This window comes from Puma concolor, chromosome B4 (genome assembly GCF_028749965.1).
Source record: "Puma concolor isolate L17-30 chromosome B4, mPumCon1.1.hap2, whole genome shotgun sequence".
Classification (NCBI taxonomy): Eukaryota; Metazoa; Chordata; class Mammalia; order Carnivora; family Felidae; genus Puma; species Puma concolor.
Genome location: NC_141673.1, coordinates 76184541 through 76202643, shown reverse-complemented (window position 1 = coordinate 76202643; position 18103 = coordinate 76184541). Strand labels below are relative to the sequence as shown.

The window sequence follows — 18103 nt, the reverse complement described above, 5'->3', positions numbered from 1 at the left end:
CCCTGGATTATTTATATTCTATTAAGAGGACAGATTCGTAAACAAATACGTGCAGCAGAATGTGGAATGTGTATAACAAATTCATCACATAAGACAGAAAAGGAGGGATAGTCAATTCTATCTGAAGGATCAGGGAACGTCTTCATAGTGAGAGTGATGCCTGAACCATCAGTAGATTCTGTTATCGAATGAGATAATAAAGTGAGGCAGAACTATTGCCACCAAAAACAAGGATTAAGGATCATAGTTGCCTCAGGAAATACAGGGGGTCTGAAATGACTTAGAGTTTTGGAGAGAGTTTTTAGAGCCCAGTGGGGGAAGAAGAGGGTGGTGGGACATAGAGAGAAAGAGAAGAGGCTGAATAGATAAGTGAGGGTTTGTAAAGTTCTCATGGCCTTAATACATAGACAATTAAAGGGTATAACACAAGGGAGTAAGAGTATGATGGTATTTGTGCTTTCTGAACAGGGCTCTAGTAGCCCAAAGAGCAGGATTCATGGCAGGAAGGAGGCAAGGGGACAGAACAAGATGTGGGGTTGAAACAGTTTGCCATGGTGTCCGCAGGAGTCAGATAGGTCTGGGCCCAGTCAGAACCAGAGAAGTCGTCCACATTAAAGAGCTAATGTAGAAGTAGAAGAGGCAGGAGATCAAGGTTTGAGGCTCAACTGACAGAAATTCTATGGGACTTGGGGGAATGGAGAAAATGGAGTTGAGGAGTCATTCCCTTCAGGGAGGCAAACTGGAATTCTAAGGAGTGCCCATACACAGTCTGAAAAATCTCTGAATCAATTCTTATAATGATAACCCTAGTTTAGAACAGATGGTGTAAATCATTCCCCCAAAATGAAAATGATACAACCACCCAATAATTTCATTTTTTTAAATCACAGCTTTTTATATGTGTACTGGAAGATATTCACCAATCATCATCATCATATCATCGTGTATTAAACTAATTCATCCATTTATGGCCCTCACCGAAACAAAACCCTTTCATAATTTTGTCTTTTGTTTTTGTTTCTGTTTTCCTAGTAAGAACCACTATTGAGGTCAGTGTCTCTGGAACGATTTGATTTGTAATCAGGCAGGATATAACATTTTAGGCAAAATACAATCAATTGAGCGCTTAGATACTTCAGCTGTGTCACAAGCACTTTGTAAACCATTTAGCCTATCCAACAAAACTTTATAACCAAACAAGTGCAGGAAACAATGTGGTTTATGGATAATGACTTAAGTAATATATTCATTTTTTACTTGTGCACATGAGAAGAAGTTCTGTGAGGGTTTTTTTTTTCCTTTTTCTATAGAAAGCATTGTTTCCTCTTCCATCATCCCATTCTTAATACTTTTTTTTAGTTGAATTTAGACTTTTCTGAAATTTTGTGTTACCACTTCATGGCACAAAATTAAAATTGGTGGAACAAAAACACAGGGACTGACAGAAAATCCGTTAGATAAGAAACCCATTGCTTCTCGAAGAGGCCAGGCCACCAAACAGATCTCCTTCCCCAAGATTATACCTAAGTGAAACCATCATGTCGATGCACCTTATCAGCTCACCAAGTTATTTATTAGAAACAGCTCTCCCCAAGACAAAATCTTCTTTGGGTCAAAGATTTGCTCATTTATGTTCTTATTTGGGTATATTATATATGATATCCCCATACATACAAATTCTATCATTTTTCTTTTTCACATATTATTCATCCCAGATTAAAGAAGCAAATCACCTGTCAGTATTCAGAAAGTACTAAGTGTCCACTTCTAAAACTAGTTTTGTTACTTGGAGGCAAAGTAAGGTCATTTAAAATTATTTATTTGTCTTTCAATTGTTCACAAATAAAACTTTATGGGATGTTTTAGATAAACTAAGTTTGATTCATTGTATGTTTTTATCAAATTGTACTAGTAAAATGAGTCATTTTTATGCTTTTATTATATATACAAACCAATATTTTTAAAGTACAGATATACACAAATTCATGTGTCTTTACACATGTGTAAATTCATGTGTCCAGAATTATTCTTCCAATCTGTCCATAAGGCAGCAAATGTTTGTTAAACTCCTTCCATGTGAAAAGCACACAGGTTTTGTGAAAATCAATGGTAAGACAAATATTGCACTCTTGAAGCTGATAGAGACAAACATGCAAAAAACCTAAATAATTATGTCAGAATAAAAGAAAACTACAAGAAATGTAGTGTAGAAACTCCAAGGAAGAAATTATTAATTCCACTTTGGAAATCTATTTTATGGTATACAGGCATACCTCACTTTATTTTGATTTCCTTTATTGTGTTCCACAGATAACTGTGGTGTTTTGTTTTGTTTTGTTTTGTTTTGTTTTGTTTTGTTTTACAGACTGAAGCTTGCGGCTACCCCATGTCGAGCAAGTCACTCGGAGCTATTTTCCCAGGAGCATTTTTGCTCACTTTGTGTCCACATTTTGGTAATTCTCCTAATATTGCAAGCTTTTGCATTGTTTGTTATGGTGATCTGTGAATCAGTGGTCTTGGACATTACTACTGTAACACCTAATTGTTTATGGCACCATGTACCACACCCATATAACATAGAAGACAGCTAACTTAATCGTAAATGTTGTATGTGCTCTGACCACTCTATTGACGTAATGTTCCCCCATCTCTCTCCTTCTCAGGCTACTCTGTTCCCTGAGACTCAACAATACCGAAATTATTATTCAAGTGAGAAAGAGTCGCACATCTCTCACTTTATTTTTAAGTTTATGCATTTATTTAGAGAGAGAGATTGGGAGCAGGAGAGAGGCAGAGAGAGGGGGAGAGAGAGAATCCCAAGCAGGGGCTATACTGTCAACACACAGCCCGACACAGGGCTCAAACTCATGAGCCGTAAGATCATGACCTGAGCCAAAATCAAGAGTTGGAGGCTTAACAAACTGAGCCACCCAGGCGCCCCTCTTACTTTAAATCAAAAGCTAGAAATGATGAAGCTTAGTCAGGAAGGCATGTCGAAAGCCAAGAGAGGCCAAAAGCCAGGCCTCTGGAGCCAGTTAGCCAAGTTGTGAATGCAAAGAAAAAGTTCTTGAAGGAAATTAAAAGTGCTACTCCAGTGGACATATAAATGATAAGAAAGCATAAAAGCTATGTTGCTGATATGGAGAAAGCTTGAGAGGTCCAGATAGAATATCACACTGGCCACAGCATTCAACGTTCCCTTAAGCCAAAGCCTAATCCAGAACAAGGCGCAAACTCTCTTCAATTTTGTGATGGCTGAGAGAGGTGAGGAAGCTACAGGAGAAAAGTTGGAAGCTGGCAGAGGTTGGCTCATGAGGCTTAAGGAAAGAAGCCGTTTCCATAACATAAAAACGCAAGACGAAGCAGCAGTTGCTTATGGAGAAGCTGCAGCGAGTTATCCAGAAACTCTAGCTAAGATAATTAATGAAGTTGGTTACACTACACAACAGATTTTCAGTGTAGATGAAACAGCCTTCTAGTAGAAGAAGACGCGATTTCATAGGTAGAGAAGAGAAGCCAATACCTTCTCCTCAGGCTGACCCCCTAAAAAGGGGCTGATGCAGCTCGTGACTTGAAGTTGAAGCCAGCGGTTATGGATCATTCCCAAAATCCTAGGGCCCTTAAGAATTATGCTAAATCTACTCTGCCTGTTCTCCATTTAAGGAACAACAAAGCCTGGATGGCTGTACATCTATTTAGAACATGGTTCACTGAATCTTTTAAGCCCCCTATTGAGAACTATTACTCAGGAAAAAAAAAAAAAAGATTTCTTTCAAAATACTGGTTATTGACAATGCGCCTGACCATGCAAGAGCTCTGATGAAGGTGTGCCATGAGATTAACGTTGTTCTTATGCCCACTGACAACATTCATTCTGCAGCCCAAGGATCAAAGAGTGATACTGACTTTCAAGAATTATTATTTAAGAAATACCTTTCATAAGACAAAAGCTGCCACAGTCAGTGATTCTTCTGATGGATCTGGGCAAAGAAAATTGAACGCCTTCTGGAAAGCATTCACCATTCTAGACAACATTAAGAACATTTGTGATTCATAAGAAGAGGTTAAATATTAACATTAACAAGAGTTTGGAAGAAGTTGATTCCAAATCTCACGGATGAGTTTCAGGGGTTCAAGACTTCAGTGAGGAAGTAACTGCAGAGGTGGTGGAAATAGTGACTAGAATTAGAAATGGAGCCTGAAGATGTGACTGAATTGCAGCAACCTCCTGATAAAATTTGAATGGATGAGGGGGTGCTTGTTATTGCTTGTTATGGATGAGCAAAGAAAGTCGTTTTTTGTTGTTGTTGTTGTTTGTTTGTTTTTTGAGAGGGGGAGAGGGGCAGAAAAAAAGGGAGAGAGAATACCAAGGAGACTCTGCTCAGCATGGAGCCCCATGTGAGGCTCGATCTCACGACTGTGACATCATGGCCTGAACCAAAATCAAGGGTTGGACGCTTAACCGACTGAGCCACCCAGGCGCCTGGAAAGTGGTTTCTTGAGATGGCATCCACTTCTAGTAAAGATACTGTGAAGATTCTTAAAATAACAAAGGATTTAGAATATTACATAAATTTAATTGATAAGAAGTGGCACGGTTTGAGAAAACTGACTCCCATTTTGAAAGAAGTTCTGTGGATAAAATGCTCTCAAACAGCATCACATGCTAGAGAGAAATCTTTCATGGAAGGAAAAGTCAATCAATGCAGCAAACTTTGTTGTTCTCTTATTTTAAGAACTTGCCACAGACATCCCAATCTTCAGCAACCGCCACCATGATCAGTCACCAGCATCAACATCGAGGCAAGAATCTCCACCAGCAAAGTGATGGCTTGCAGAAAGCTCAGAGGATGGTCAGCATTTGTTAGCAATAAAGGATTTGTTATTAAAGAATGCACGTTTTGTTATACACAGTGCTACTGCATACTTAACAGACTGCAGTACAGTATAAACATAACTTTTGCATGCACTGAGAAACCAAAAAATTTATTTGACTCATTTTAACGCAATATTCCCGTTACTGTGGCAGTCTAGAACCAAACCCACAATATCTCCAATGTATACCCTGACAATCAAGGATAGGTACAGAAATTGGGGGGGGGGGGCGTGGTGGGAGGCTTTTCAGCCTGAAGGAAAGTACCAACAATGGTGAGAAGCAAGAGCATACACAGAAGACATGGAGATTGGCAAGTACTCCACTTTGGCTAGAGTCCATGTCTGAGATGTGACTGGCAGGGGATGTCTGTCCAGGATGAGGGAAGACTGTGAACACCACGTTAAGGTGCTTGGATTCTATTTTGTAAGCAAAGGAGAAAGACTGAAAGTTTCTGCAAAAGGAAAACCACATAATTCAACCTTTGTTTGGGAAGCTAACTACATAACAGGTGAAGAATAGACCAAAAACATGAATTCTGGAGTCACAGAGAATAGTTCAGAGAATATTTTAACGTTCTTAGGGGAAAATACAACTTCCTGAACAAAAAGGCTGGCAGCAGGAATGGAAAGGGAAGCAACAAACATTTTGGAGAGCCGAGCCAAATAGAAAGTTGTGACTGAGCAGACACTGTGAGTAGGTTAAAGGTTATAACAATAGAAAAGCAATAGTATACATGTTGGTATTGGTTTACTTTATTTCAAAAGTCAAAGTCAAATGTAGACAGTATGCTTTCCCACAAAACCCAGATGTTCCCTAAGAATCTTTCCAGGTGCTACTTCAGGCAGCCAGCGCTTAGGAACAACTGATTGGTAAACACAAAATTGAAGCAATTTGCCATCTCCACTCAAAGCTCTATCTTTGCCAAGAGTTGGGGGCGGGGGGGGGGGGGGGCACAGGGGTAACATATCACAAAAGTAAATTGAAAGAAAGGCACACACATCTATTAATATCAAACATTGTTCATTTTCAGGATGAAGGAAGCTAGCTATAGATCCCTGGAACAGCAACAGTAGAATTTGACATCCCTTCGGGAGAATATTAAATGAAATGAGGACTTTGAAGTGGGAAGCGGTTGGCATTAGAGAGAGTCCACCTTAATATCCCTTTAAAAACTCAGACACTGGAATTAGGGCCTAGGTTTTCAAATGGCACTGCCAATCATAAGATTTCCTCAAATCAAAGCACGTTTACATTGTATTTCAAGGTCTCACTTCCAGTGCTATTGACTTATCAAGCTCTGAGTGACATCCCAGGTCGTCTAAACCAGGGATTCAACCATCCTAGGAAATGATGCTTTCTCAGGGTACTGGTGGCATTGCCAAAGGTCACAGAGGCAGTGTCAGAAACACAACGTAAGCCCGGGGATTTCCCAGACTTCACTGACATATTCCACAAGGAAAGAAGAAGTCACATAAATGACATTCAAATGACAAAATGACGTCAGTGAAACAAAGAAATTAAAACCATTTAATTTAAACTGTGAGACATATCTTAGGTTGAAAATCAATCATCTTTCAGCTAGTATACTTCAAACTTCTCTCCAAAAACATTTTTTAAATTCACCAATTCAAATTACCAATTAGGAGAAACTTAATATTGATTATGCCTCCTTTTCCCAATGCCTACAAAGAGGCTTTGGATGAAACCTCTAACATAAAATCAATTGCAATCAGCTTTGTAGTGTTTCTGCTTCCACAATTAATTTGAACGTTGAGATAGCAAGGTAATAAGCTCTGTCCAAACTCTCTCTCATTCTTTGCTTTATGGCTGGGAAACATGAAAACCTATTGAAGACATTAAAGAAGAATGACTGAGCTTTCAATTACCTAGAAAGCCACAAATAATGTGATATTCCCTTTACAGGAGTACATTTAGATAAAAAAAGATTTTTAAGAATGCCCACAACATCATACACACAGAGATGACACAAAATATAAAGTTCTGTGGGCACTGGGAAGCAAATTTCTCAAAATGACTCTAAAACCACTAATATACTAACTAAGGCTGAGAAACGTGTTAGTTTCGATCAGGTATGACAATTATAACCATATCTGGTTCTCTGCACTCTCTTGACAATTGAGATGTTCTTAATATATATATATATATATATTAAGAATATCTCAATATATATATATTAAGAATATCTCAATAAAAATATATATATATTTTTAATATATATATTAAGGAGATTATATATATATATATATATATATATATTTCAGAGAGAGAGCAACTAATTAGCCAAGTAGAAAATATTGACTTTTACAGTTATGTCACAACGCAGTTAGTCAGAATACTGTGCTGACATTTTCAATATCTAAACAATTATTTTATTTACACAGAATTCTGAAGAGCATATTTGTCGTGAAAGGAAACCCTGGAATCTATTATTGAAAAGCAAGCAAGTTAAGTGGTGACTTCATTATTAAGGAAGCAGGGGATGGAAATGACAGAGCTTGCGGTCAGTTCTCAACTCCAATGATATGTATGAATGTCACATAGTCAATTCAATTAATTTCCCTCTACTTTTCATTTACCAGGTCCATCACCTTTGTCCAGCATTTAACTTTCATCTCACCCTGCCTGCTGATTTCTAGTTAAAAAGCCCTCTCATTACTTAATTTCCCACAGCTTCATTAGGTAACTCAGCAGCAGAAAAAGGTAAGAATCGATACTTGGAAGTCAAACACCAAATTGTTAAGGTTTATGGCACTCATCTGAACTGTTTCTACCCACAGCTCTCACCAATAGGGAACAGAAACGGCACAGAGGAACTGTACTCCCCTTTGTGATGGTATTGATATCATCTACTATAATTGTGTCTCTCAGCTTTGTCCTTTCTCTTTAGTTCCCAACACATCAATACTGATAGGAAAGAATCCCACCTTTAAATCCTAAAATGAGTAACTTATGGAAGAATACCAGAGTATGTCTAGTGGACAGAAGCATACACCTAAGAACCAGACATATATATGGACTGGGAACTCAACCTCACCACCTCCTTGATGTGCGACTTAGGCCAAATTATTTAAACCTTCTTTGAACCTCAATCTCCTCACCTATAAAATAGGACATAAATCGCCTGTTTTATAGAAATTGTGAGGACTGAGTGAATCAGTATATGTTAAGTGTTTTCTACATTGTCTCGCATACATTTTGACTTTAAATAAAATATATAGCATGTTTCTTGACTTCATTACTTTAGCTTATAATTGAATAGTTGTACAGTCTAACAGATAGAAATGCTTCCCAGGGACTATCAATGATAGTTTGCTTCTTCGGTGTTTCACAAAGTTAACTGATAATTCCCTCAGTGTTTGGAGTTTTATTCTTTATAGACTAAAATTGACAAAAGGTCTCATAATTTGAACAAGAATACGCGAGACCTAATGTCTCTGGCCGAAGAGGCTATAACATTGATGGTTGTAATACATTTGAAAACACTAAGGTATTGTAAGTCAGGCCGTGAACATTGGCCCTTGGGACAAGGCACCTTTTAAATATATCTCACTTTATTATTGGCAATAAAAACCTTCTCCGCCATCAGCCTGAATTATCATCTAGTTGGATCCGTTTTATCACATGTAAGACACGAAAGAGTTGTCTAAATGTCAGCCCACTGATTTTGTTGGTGGGATACAAGAATATGCTTTCACTCTGAAACTTTGTTGTTAAACACTACTTCCAATCTGTCAAATCCCATTGGGGCCACGTGTCTCACTGTGTGGGTTGGTGTGTGGTGTTGGGAGCCATGGGGTAGAATCTGTAGGAACTTCCTATGCATTTCCAAATCCACACTCTTGTGACCACTTTTACTCTGTACCTCCCCCACACTGCATTTCACGTTTCTATGACTTCCCATACTGATTATAAATTTGTCCAAAATACAGGTGTCCTCTCTTCTGTGTTGCTTGTATGCCACCTAGTAACGTATTCATAAGAAACTTAGCTAAGACTAACAACTACTAAGTGCATTTCTTGTGACAGGCACATTCCTGGGCACTTTGTAGAATTTATTTCATTTACCTCTCCAAGAAGACTATAAATTCAGTTTTTAAATCATTTCTGTATTACTGATTAGGAAATTAAATTCTGGAAGTTGAAATAAGATACCCAAAATAACGTTCCAAAAAGGGATAAAACTGGGATTTAAAGACATCTGTCTGGCTCCTAATTCCACTTTCTTGCTGCTATACTCTGCTGCCCCAAATTCTCATTAATCTTTAAATGCAACTTTCTCATGGAAATAAAAGTATTTAGAAAGGTGCAGCCAGTAGTTTAGACTTGACTCTGCTTATTTAAAGAGGAATAGGGGGGAATAATGAAAAGAAGCTATTAAAATCCCCTTGAGAAGATAGCTTACTAATAACTTCAGTCCTAGAAAACTATCCTCAGGAGAAAAAAAAACCATAACTGCTGTCAAGTGTTCGTGAATAAGAATACTCGTTAGCATTATTCTGAATAGTAACTTTTTGAAATAAATTTTGGAAAATAAGAGAGAAGTCAAATAAATAGTGTGTGCATAAAATAGACTAGAGACACAGAGGGTTATTTTTTCAAAAACGAATGACAGCAATATATACATGATATAATACAAAAAATACAGAAGATAAATTATGTAGAATATAGTATGATCCCATTATATAATGTGAGCATACACACACACACACACACACACACACTCAAGGGAAAGAGAGGGACTGTAAGTATGGCGTTATAAATGGGAAAGAAGTAAACTAAATGTTCATAGTTTGGGGCGCCTGGGTGGCTCAGTTGGTTAAGCGTCTGACTTCAGCTCAGGTCATGATCTCACGGTTTGCGAGTTTTAGCCCCGTTTTGGGCTCTATGGTGACAGCTCAGAGCCTGAAGCCTGCTTCAGATTTTGGGTCTCCTTCTCTCTCTGCCCCTCCCCCACTCATTCTCTCTCTCTCCCTTTCTCTCTCTCTCTCTTTCAAAAACATTAAAACAATTTTAATGTTCATAGTTGGATGGAATATGAGCGATTTTTATTTTGTATGGATATCCATTTGTAATTCTGAGTACTTAACTGGTATGAAAAGCAGTATTTTAACGCACGTAGATGCAACAACTTATTTAACCCTCAAAACAAATACAAGTCACAGGGGCTATTATTCTCCCCACTTTACGGATGAGGAAATTAAGGAACAGAGTCACTAAGTAACTTTCCAACGTTTCACAGCCAGTAGTGGTAGAACAGGTCTAGTTCCACACCCATGTTCTTCAAGGCTAAGTAAAACTGGCTCTCATAAGCAACTGTTATTATTATAAAACAGGCTAACAACTGCATAAAACCCCTTTGAGAGGGATTGTTTTTCTTCCCTGTCTTGAGTGAAACAAGCAGGGAGGCTTCTGCCTGTTCTGCCACAAAAAGGTATGTAAAAGAGCACAGACGTTTACACCCTTTTCCTTGGGGCCCTGCTTTGTGAATTGCGTCCAGACTCACATTCTCCACATCCCAGGGCTGTTTGAGAACATCACAGGCCCCAAATATTAAAAAATACAAAGGGCAGACCAAAACATTGGTGGAACAACCACATGAGTAAGGCTTTTGTCTGCTAAGATATACCTGGACACCTTGCACATTAAGACTTTAAGATCACAGTACAAATGCCCCAGTACAAATATTCCTGAAACTCTGGGGCTAAGCCAAACCCAAACAGGGCTGAAAAAAGCATCGTGGGGTCACTACAATTTTGAACCATAGGACTTCAGGAACTACAGAGCCAGAAGAATAGGATGCTATGCCCATACCACACTTGGCCCTCAGTTTACCTGTTATTAACAGCATAACAGGCGTTCTACTTCCCCTAGCATATAGTAACATTATCAGTTAACAATTAACTTCAAACTCCTTGTCTTTTTTAAAAAGGGTAGAATATGTCTAAAAGATAAACCAACAGGGACTGGGGTATAAACCCCAATTGCTGTGTTTGAACTCTTTCCTCTTTTGCCATAGATAATAAGAACAGCGAATGCACCTACTTCAACCAAACTGGGCCAATCCCCGCTGGACCAAGCAGATTCTCTCTCTTGCAATACGAATTTGCTTTCCCAGGTGGTCTGGAACTGGAACTGTAACATGTAAACTTGCAAAGTATATGCTACCAGTGGATGGAGAAACAGAAAAACAAAGTCTTCAAAGTAAGAGAATAAGGAAGAAGTGGAAAGAAACACATGAAAAAGTGAAGAAAGCAAAAAGCATACAGAATTTCAATTATCTTCTTGTTTCATTCACAATACACTTGCAAACTGTCACAGCCTCTCATGGATTCTGAAACCACACGGCCCCACTTATTCTAAGCAGAGAAGCAAGACCACAAAAGTGCTGAACCGGACACTGTCATTTCTAATGTGTCATTTCTAATAGTGACAGTCCAACAGCAACAAACTTTTTCCTTTGTATAATCTTTTACAAAAGGCCTCTGAACAGTGAGGTGTATGTAAGTAACACATGTTTAACAATGGGCTCTCCAAAAAAAACAAAAAACAAAAAACAAAAAACTAGATGCATAAATGTGTGTATGCATGTGTGTATTTGTATAATTTGTTATAAACTTACCGACATATAGTATGTGTAGCTGAGCACACAACTTCTAAACAATAATAATAATAATAATAATATTTTTACTTAAATTCCATAAGGCCAATTGATTCCCACAGAAGGTCTTAAGTGCAGACAACAACAAAATCATAAATCAAGCCCTGATCTTGACTTTCAGTATTTGCCAGTTTCCATGGTGTAAATATTCGCCATGGCCAACTTCAGTCTACCAATAGGACGTCACTGAACTGAAGAGATGAGCAGTAGCACAAGATTGCATAATATTTTCACCACGCGGATTAAAAAGAGCATAGATGTCATGAAAGAGTAGAGAAAACAGTGAACTGTAGTAAAACAATTAGGAAGTGACAACTTTTGACTATGCCTTTATTTTAAAATGTAATGCATTAATTTTAGGTTTATATCATTTAATTTTTAATAACCACTGTATTTAACAACTGGTGGACAAATTCCTGTCTCAATCCCATTTAAGTCTGGTCCACCACACCCCTGAAAAGTTATCTCCTCGCACCTGTGTAGGGCAGGGATTGCTAATCCGTATAAAATGACTACAGTCACAGTCATTTCCTCATCAAACAGGTAAACATTTTAATGTGTATCATCAGCACATGGTAAACTTGTTAAAAGCCCAGATTCCTGGGCCCTAATCCCAGAGATTTTGATTCAGTAGTTCTGGTGTGGGTACCTAGAAATCTGTATTTTAACAGGCACACAGCCCTCTCCATGCCAACTGATTTATTCAGAGAATGACAGCATCCAGCATTGATGGACTACATATTCTGTGCCAGACTCAGGATACATGGATTATTCAAGAAACAAAACCTGTCCTCAAGGTGAATGCAGAGACCAAGAATTAACAACATAACTATGATACTAGTACATACCAGCTGCTTTGGGAAAACAGCAAAACCCAGTTGGGGAGAGGAGTTGTGAGAGGGATGTTTGACCTGAGTCTTGAAGAAAAGAGCACAAGCTAATCAAAAAGACAAGGGGGAAGAAGGGAGGAAGGGCTATTCAAGGCAGAGAGAGTGGCATTCAGCATAGCCCCATAGGCAAAGAGGAAGTCGGTTCACTGGCAAAACGGCACGTGCTATGGGACTGTACCACTTATTCGTGTATTGCAGCCACATTTATCCGTCACCAGTTCTAGCATATGGTAAACACATATTGGTTGGACTATATTCAGTGACAGTGTTCACGTGAGAAGTGGTGGTAGATTAGGCAAAAGAGTCATGGCCAGGTCAGATAGGACCTCACGGAATATCTAGCACAAAGTAGGGGCTCACATTTTGTATCCTTCCCTCAACCTGAGTAGTTAAAATTGGTTGTATCACCATTATAAAATTATTGCTGTGAAAGAATTTACATGTGATGGCTAACCCACAAAGTCTAGAAATACAGAATGTTCTCCCTGTTTTTTTTTTTTTTTTTTTCATTGATAAGCTAACTTCTCAGAGAAAATGACCAAAATTATGTGTTGGAAACAGTTCACTAAACCAAAGGCCCAGGGAAACAGGTGATTACTGCATATTATTTTTCCCACTGGTTTTTACCTCATTCTAATTAATCTGTTTTCAGAATACAATGGGAATGTTGTAAATGTTATTTTATGTGTGTAAGGTTGTATCATTCCAGCTACAGACATTTTAATTAGGTAACCCAATTAACTTAAAAAAAATCTATGAATTAACATAATGAGAAAAATGAATGCTGGGAGAACTAAACCAGATAGAAGGGAAGTCATAGGGTAGGAGCTTGTCTCTACATAAACACAACTAGAAAAGAGCACTCATCACGTTAACACACCAAGTTTGTAGCCATCCCAAAACCTCCATGCTATACTACTGTCCCTTCTCTAATGCAAGCCTTGCCCATCCTTCTCGTCTCCCCTCAAGCCCCATCTTCTCTTTGTAATATGTTCCAAGCACTCCACTCCACTATGGTCTCTTCCCTCTCTGTGCACGAGCCACATCTTTGGATTTAGTCCGACATCATCACATATTACGTAATACTTCTCTCCCAGCCAGACTTTACATTTTCAGAGAACTTCTCTTACATTTCTCCTGGAGCAGAGCATCATTCTCGACATACAAAAGACATTAAACAGTTGGTGAGGGAATAGACTAATTGATTTCCGTGAATTATATTTAGCTTCAAGCTTCAATTGTTAATTTTCTCACCTCCCCCAAAATGAAGATGAAAATGTCATAAAGATTTTTTTAAAGGCCTTCGACTGGGGACAATGAAAGGAGGTTATTAAAAAGGATTCTATTCCTGAGTTGCTTTCGGAGTGTCAGCAAATCATCAGAGGTCTCTAACATAGAAAGCAAGGCAATTCCCTACTCTGCTCGCCCAGAGTAAGACTGAGAGACCTCCAGTTGAGCCTTGTTGCTAAGTGAAATTCCCCCCAAACATCCTAGAATATACGCTCTTTATACTTTCATCAAAGAAGAAAGAGAGAGAGAGAGCAGGTATCCCAAGACTGCCTCTATCCCTGTCTTCTTTACTAATTGACTGCAGAACAAAAGAGGAATATTTACAGAATTCCATACTGAAGCATATAGAAAACATTTATTCAGTAAATACTATTTCCAATTTCAAAATAGTTAATGTTGTTTCAACACTTACTTTTGTGTCACAAATTGTGTGAGCACTTTTCAGACATCATGTTACGAAGCTCTGATAACATTCTATATAAGATAAATACCACAATTATCCTCATTTTAGAGATGAAGGAGCTCAGATTAAGAACTCCAAAGTAACATGATTGAGACACAAAGCCAGAATCCGTAACCAGGTCTCTTATGCCAAAGCCCAGAGGACAACATTTATGTTTACAAGATTCAATTCTCAACAATGTAAGTACTGTAAGTACTTGGGTTCTATTTCAGGACTTTTTTTTTTTTTTTTTTTTTTTTTTTTGCTTTTGAAAACTTAAAAACAAAAAACAAGACAACAAGACACCAAATCAATGATCCGGAAAAAAGGCTGGAACAAGGATGTCCAGGGTCTGAGGTATCAAGCTTAAACAAACTGGGTTAAAGCCAATTAATTACAAGATTCCAGGCACACCCAACACACACACAAAAAGAGTGGTTAAATGTGGATCCCACTGGTAGAAAGACCAGTGAAGGTACAATTTCCCCATCAGTCCTAAAGAGCTTTTGGGAAACTCAGATTTAATTTATAACATTTTTATATTCATGCCAGATACAGCCCACATGTCATTCAGGCTTTGCAGGATGTTCAGCAGAGAAGAACTCTAGAAAACACTCTTAATGTAGGACTTTTGGCTATGTATGATGTGTATATACCAATGACTTCCCTGGAGCATCCAATGCCAGCTTCAGGGAAAAGAAAAAGGCCTAGAAATTAATGCCTGAAAAGAGTTTTCCATATAGTTTCACCTGTTCAGTTGACAGGAAGAAATCTCAGGCAACCCTTAAACCAATAAACATAATAAGGCAAGAGCCCCACCTTAGCTATCACTATCAGCACTAGTATCTCCACAGTTGTGAGGTCAGCCTTAAGAGGAAGCAAGCAATCACGGGATGTAGTTTCAGGGATAGCCGAAAGCCTCGCCCCTAATTAACACCTCAATTAGGGTTGTAGGTGCTTGAATTTCCACAAAAAAGAAAATCCATCCCTTGGGCTTTAGACTTAGTCTTGTGAAAATGCAAAATCAAGTACGACTGGGATGACAGCATTTTAAGTTTCCGGGTTTATTTACATCCAAGATTCCCCTCGTTTGTTACATTCTCTCAAGGCAAGTTTTGCTAAGGAAAAGAATTGGAGGGGGGAGGGGAATGTGAAGCACTGAAAACAATCCTGAGGCCAAAGTGGGCAAAAGGGAAGAGAGTTTTCCACTGAGAGAGACCCAAGTATGCAAACAAGAAAGTGGGCTCCAGAGTCAATATTATGCAAATTCTCCCTCTCCTGGTGCCGTTATCAATTTAGTAATCTAGTCCGCCTATCTCCTTCTCAAAATCTTCTGCGAAACAGCAATTATGCTGCTTTGTTTACAGGAAAACTGACCCAAGCAACTCAGGCAAGGAGTTGAAATTTACAGTCCTTGGGCAGAGTGTCAGTTGTTACAAGCACTCAAAACTGTGTCTACTTGCAGGCAGAAAGTCGTGACTTCCCAGATTTCAGGTACGGCACAGATTCGTCTGCAAACAGGGCTGGAGCCCAAATCTCTACCTAACAGGCACGAGGCAAGAAGCCCGGAAGGGTGGGGGGAAGCAAGCTGGATGGCTCCAGGAAGTGGGTGGGGAGGCAGCTGCCGGGTTTGGTGCCAACTGTGGCACTAGCAGGTTCGCACACGCCTAGCGGAGGGAGTCCCGGGCCAACGCGCGCAGCGGTCGCAAGCGCTTTTGGCAATGCTGTCCCCCTTCGACTCCCGTCATCACCCAACCCAACAGCTCGGGTCTGGGACGTAAAAAGGTCTTGCAAAGTGGGCGGCGGCCGGCGTTCCCGCCGCTGAGTCACAGCCCAGCCAACTTTTACAGCATTTCCCAGAAAGAAAACGAAAAGTCTCAGTTCCGTAGCCCACCACTCGCTTCTCGTTCCAGCTCTCCGCTCCGTGTCACTGGGGTGACTCGGACCCACAGCTGGGGTGCTTCCCACTCGTCGCGCAACTTCTCACCCCAGCAAAGCCTCGGGGCGCCCCGAGCGCTTCGCAAGCGCTACCCACCCGGCAAACGGAGAGCAGGAGGAGGGAGGGGAAGGGCTAGCCTCCTCACCTGCAGGACACCGACACCTCCACCCGCGTGGCCGGGATGGCCGCGCTCAGCTGGTTCAAGTCCCCGATGCCCGCAGTGCTGGTGTAGCGGCTGTCCATCTTGGATGGAGGCGCCGCGGACTTGTCCGGCGCCCACATGCAGAGCTCGGGCAGACTGAGGGCTCCGAGCCCAGCTCCCGACAGCCGGGGATGGGGGTTGAGGGTGGAGGCAGAGGAAGGAGGGCGGAGGCAGCTCGCGGGAAGGGGGAGGGATGGGGAGGCGGACCCGCGCAGAGCCGCGAGGGAACCGCGAGCCAGTCCTGACCCAGGCCGAGGCTGCCGGGGAAGTGGCGCACGGGGCTCCGGGCTTCCCTGCCCCCTCCCTGCAGGCAGCAGCCCCAGCAGGGGACACTCAGTGATCCTTTCCACGCTCTGGGTGTCAGGCTCTGAGCAGCCAGCGGGCCACCCGGCGAGGGGGGGCGGGGGGCAAGAGACCCAGACCTCAACCGTCTAGGAGCGCAAGCCCCGGCCGGCTGGGCTTGCGGCTGGGGTTGTCTCCGCCTCTACACACCCACTCCCGCCTCCTGGGCCGCGACTCCCTCCTGCTGTCAATCAGGTGTGGACGGGAATGTCACGCAGTTCGCCTGCCTGAGCTGGAAGCTGGAGGTGTGGGCGCCTCTGCCCGCTCCTAACCGCCCCCCCCACCGTAGGTCCACCCCTCCCCACCCCGCGCTGGTCCTCACCGCACCCTCGAAACCCATGGAGGTCCTTGCCCTCGGGCCGAAGAGCCGGTCCGAGCTTCTGAACTGCCCACCCTCGGCCCCTTGAGGGTTGAGGACAATGGGGCAGAAGGACGATCTCCAACGTTCTGTACGCGGTGCTAAAGTGACATACCAATATCTGGGACAAGGCGGGAACAGGGTGGACTCTAATGTGGGGAGAAAAACTATTTGGGATTTCAGGGGGCCATCTGGTTTCCCTCTTCCCTCAATTCCTCGGAACATGGGGGTCTAATAGGGACAGTCCTTATAGCCAGGGCCCTGCTGCGCCCCCTCGTTCCCAAATGCATGAAAAGTTCTGCCCTGAAACCTGGAGGTCACTACTATTTAATACAGCTCCCTCACCCCGACTCCCACCCAGTAAGACCCGAATGACACTGGACGGACGCTAGCACAGAGGAGCCGGAGTGAGCGCCGCATTTGGGAAACTGGATTCTGGGGCAGCCATGCTGGTGCCAGAATGCCGAAGCAGACACAGCCTGGGGAGGTACCCGAGGCTCCCCTCCATTGCCATGACCTCATTGGCTGCACCTTCCCTCCGGCCTCACCCGTGCGCCTACGGGTCCCCGAGCGCTCGCCACCAGGGGGCGACGGAGAGCTGGACGCGGCTTTAGGTAAAGAAGCGGGGAGCGTCGGATGGTGGCCGCCCTCTCAACGCGCCAAGCACGGAGTTTCCAGCTGGCAGGACTAACTCAGAAAGGAACTGTTTTCATGGTTCAGAAACAGCCATACGTTGTAACATTTTAATCCACTTGGAGCCACCTGCCCGGAGAATCTGTACAGTTGCCCGCGAGGATGTGTAGGCGTAGTCTTGCCTCTCTCCCCCCTGTCAAGATCCTTCCTGCGTTTCAGTCTTGGTTTCCTTTCCTCATCACCCAGCCCACCCCTTTTCATCCCTTAAATCCGGAGGTTCTCTGGTTCTCTTTTCCCATCACAGATTAACCTGTGGTTTATTACTATTTGGAAATGTCCTAAAACTCCAGACATTTCTCTTATGCTGGCCAAAATTAATTTGGAGGACGAGACCTAGGTGAATTTTTTTAAGGTAACCAGACTTATTTCTCAGAAGCCAACAGAAGAAATAA

General features: G+C 41.5%; 1 protein-coding gene across 1 annotated transcript in view; it reads right to left on the bottom strand.

Annotated features, from left to right (window-relative positions):
• Positions 1-16771, bottom strand: part of CPNE8 (copine 8) — a 234557-nt gene extending 217786 nt beyond the window's left edge. The window contains exon 1 of the mRNA XM_025930235.2: positions 16262-16771. Coding sequence (XP_025786020.1) covers positions 16262-16398 — 137 coding nt within the window. The 5' untranslated portion in view covers positions 16399-16771. The remainder of the gene's footprint in view (positions 1-16261) is intronic.
• Positions 16772-18103: the final 1332 nt, after the last annotated feature.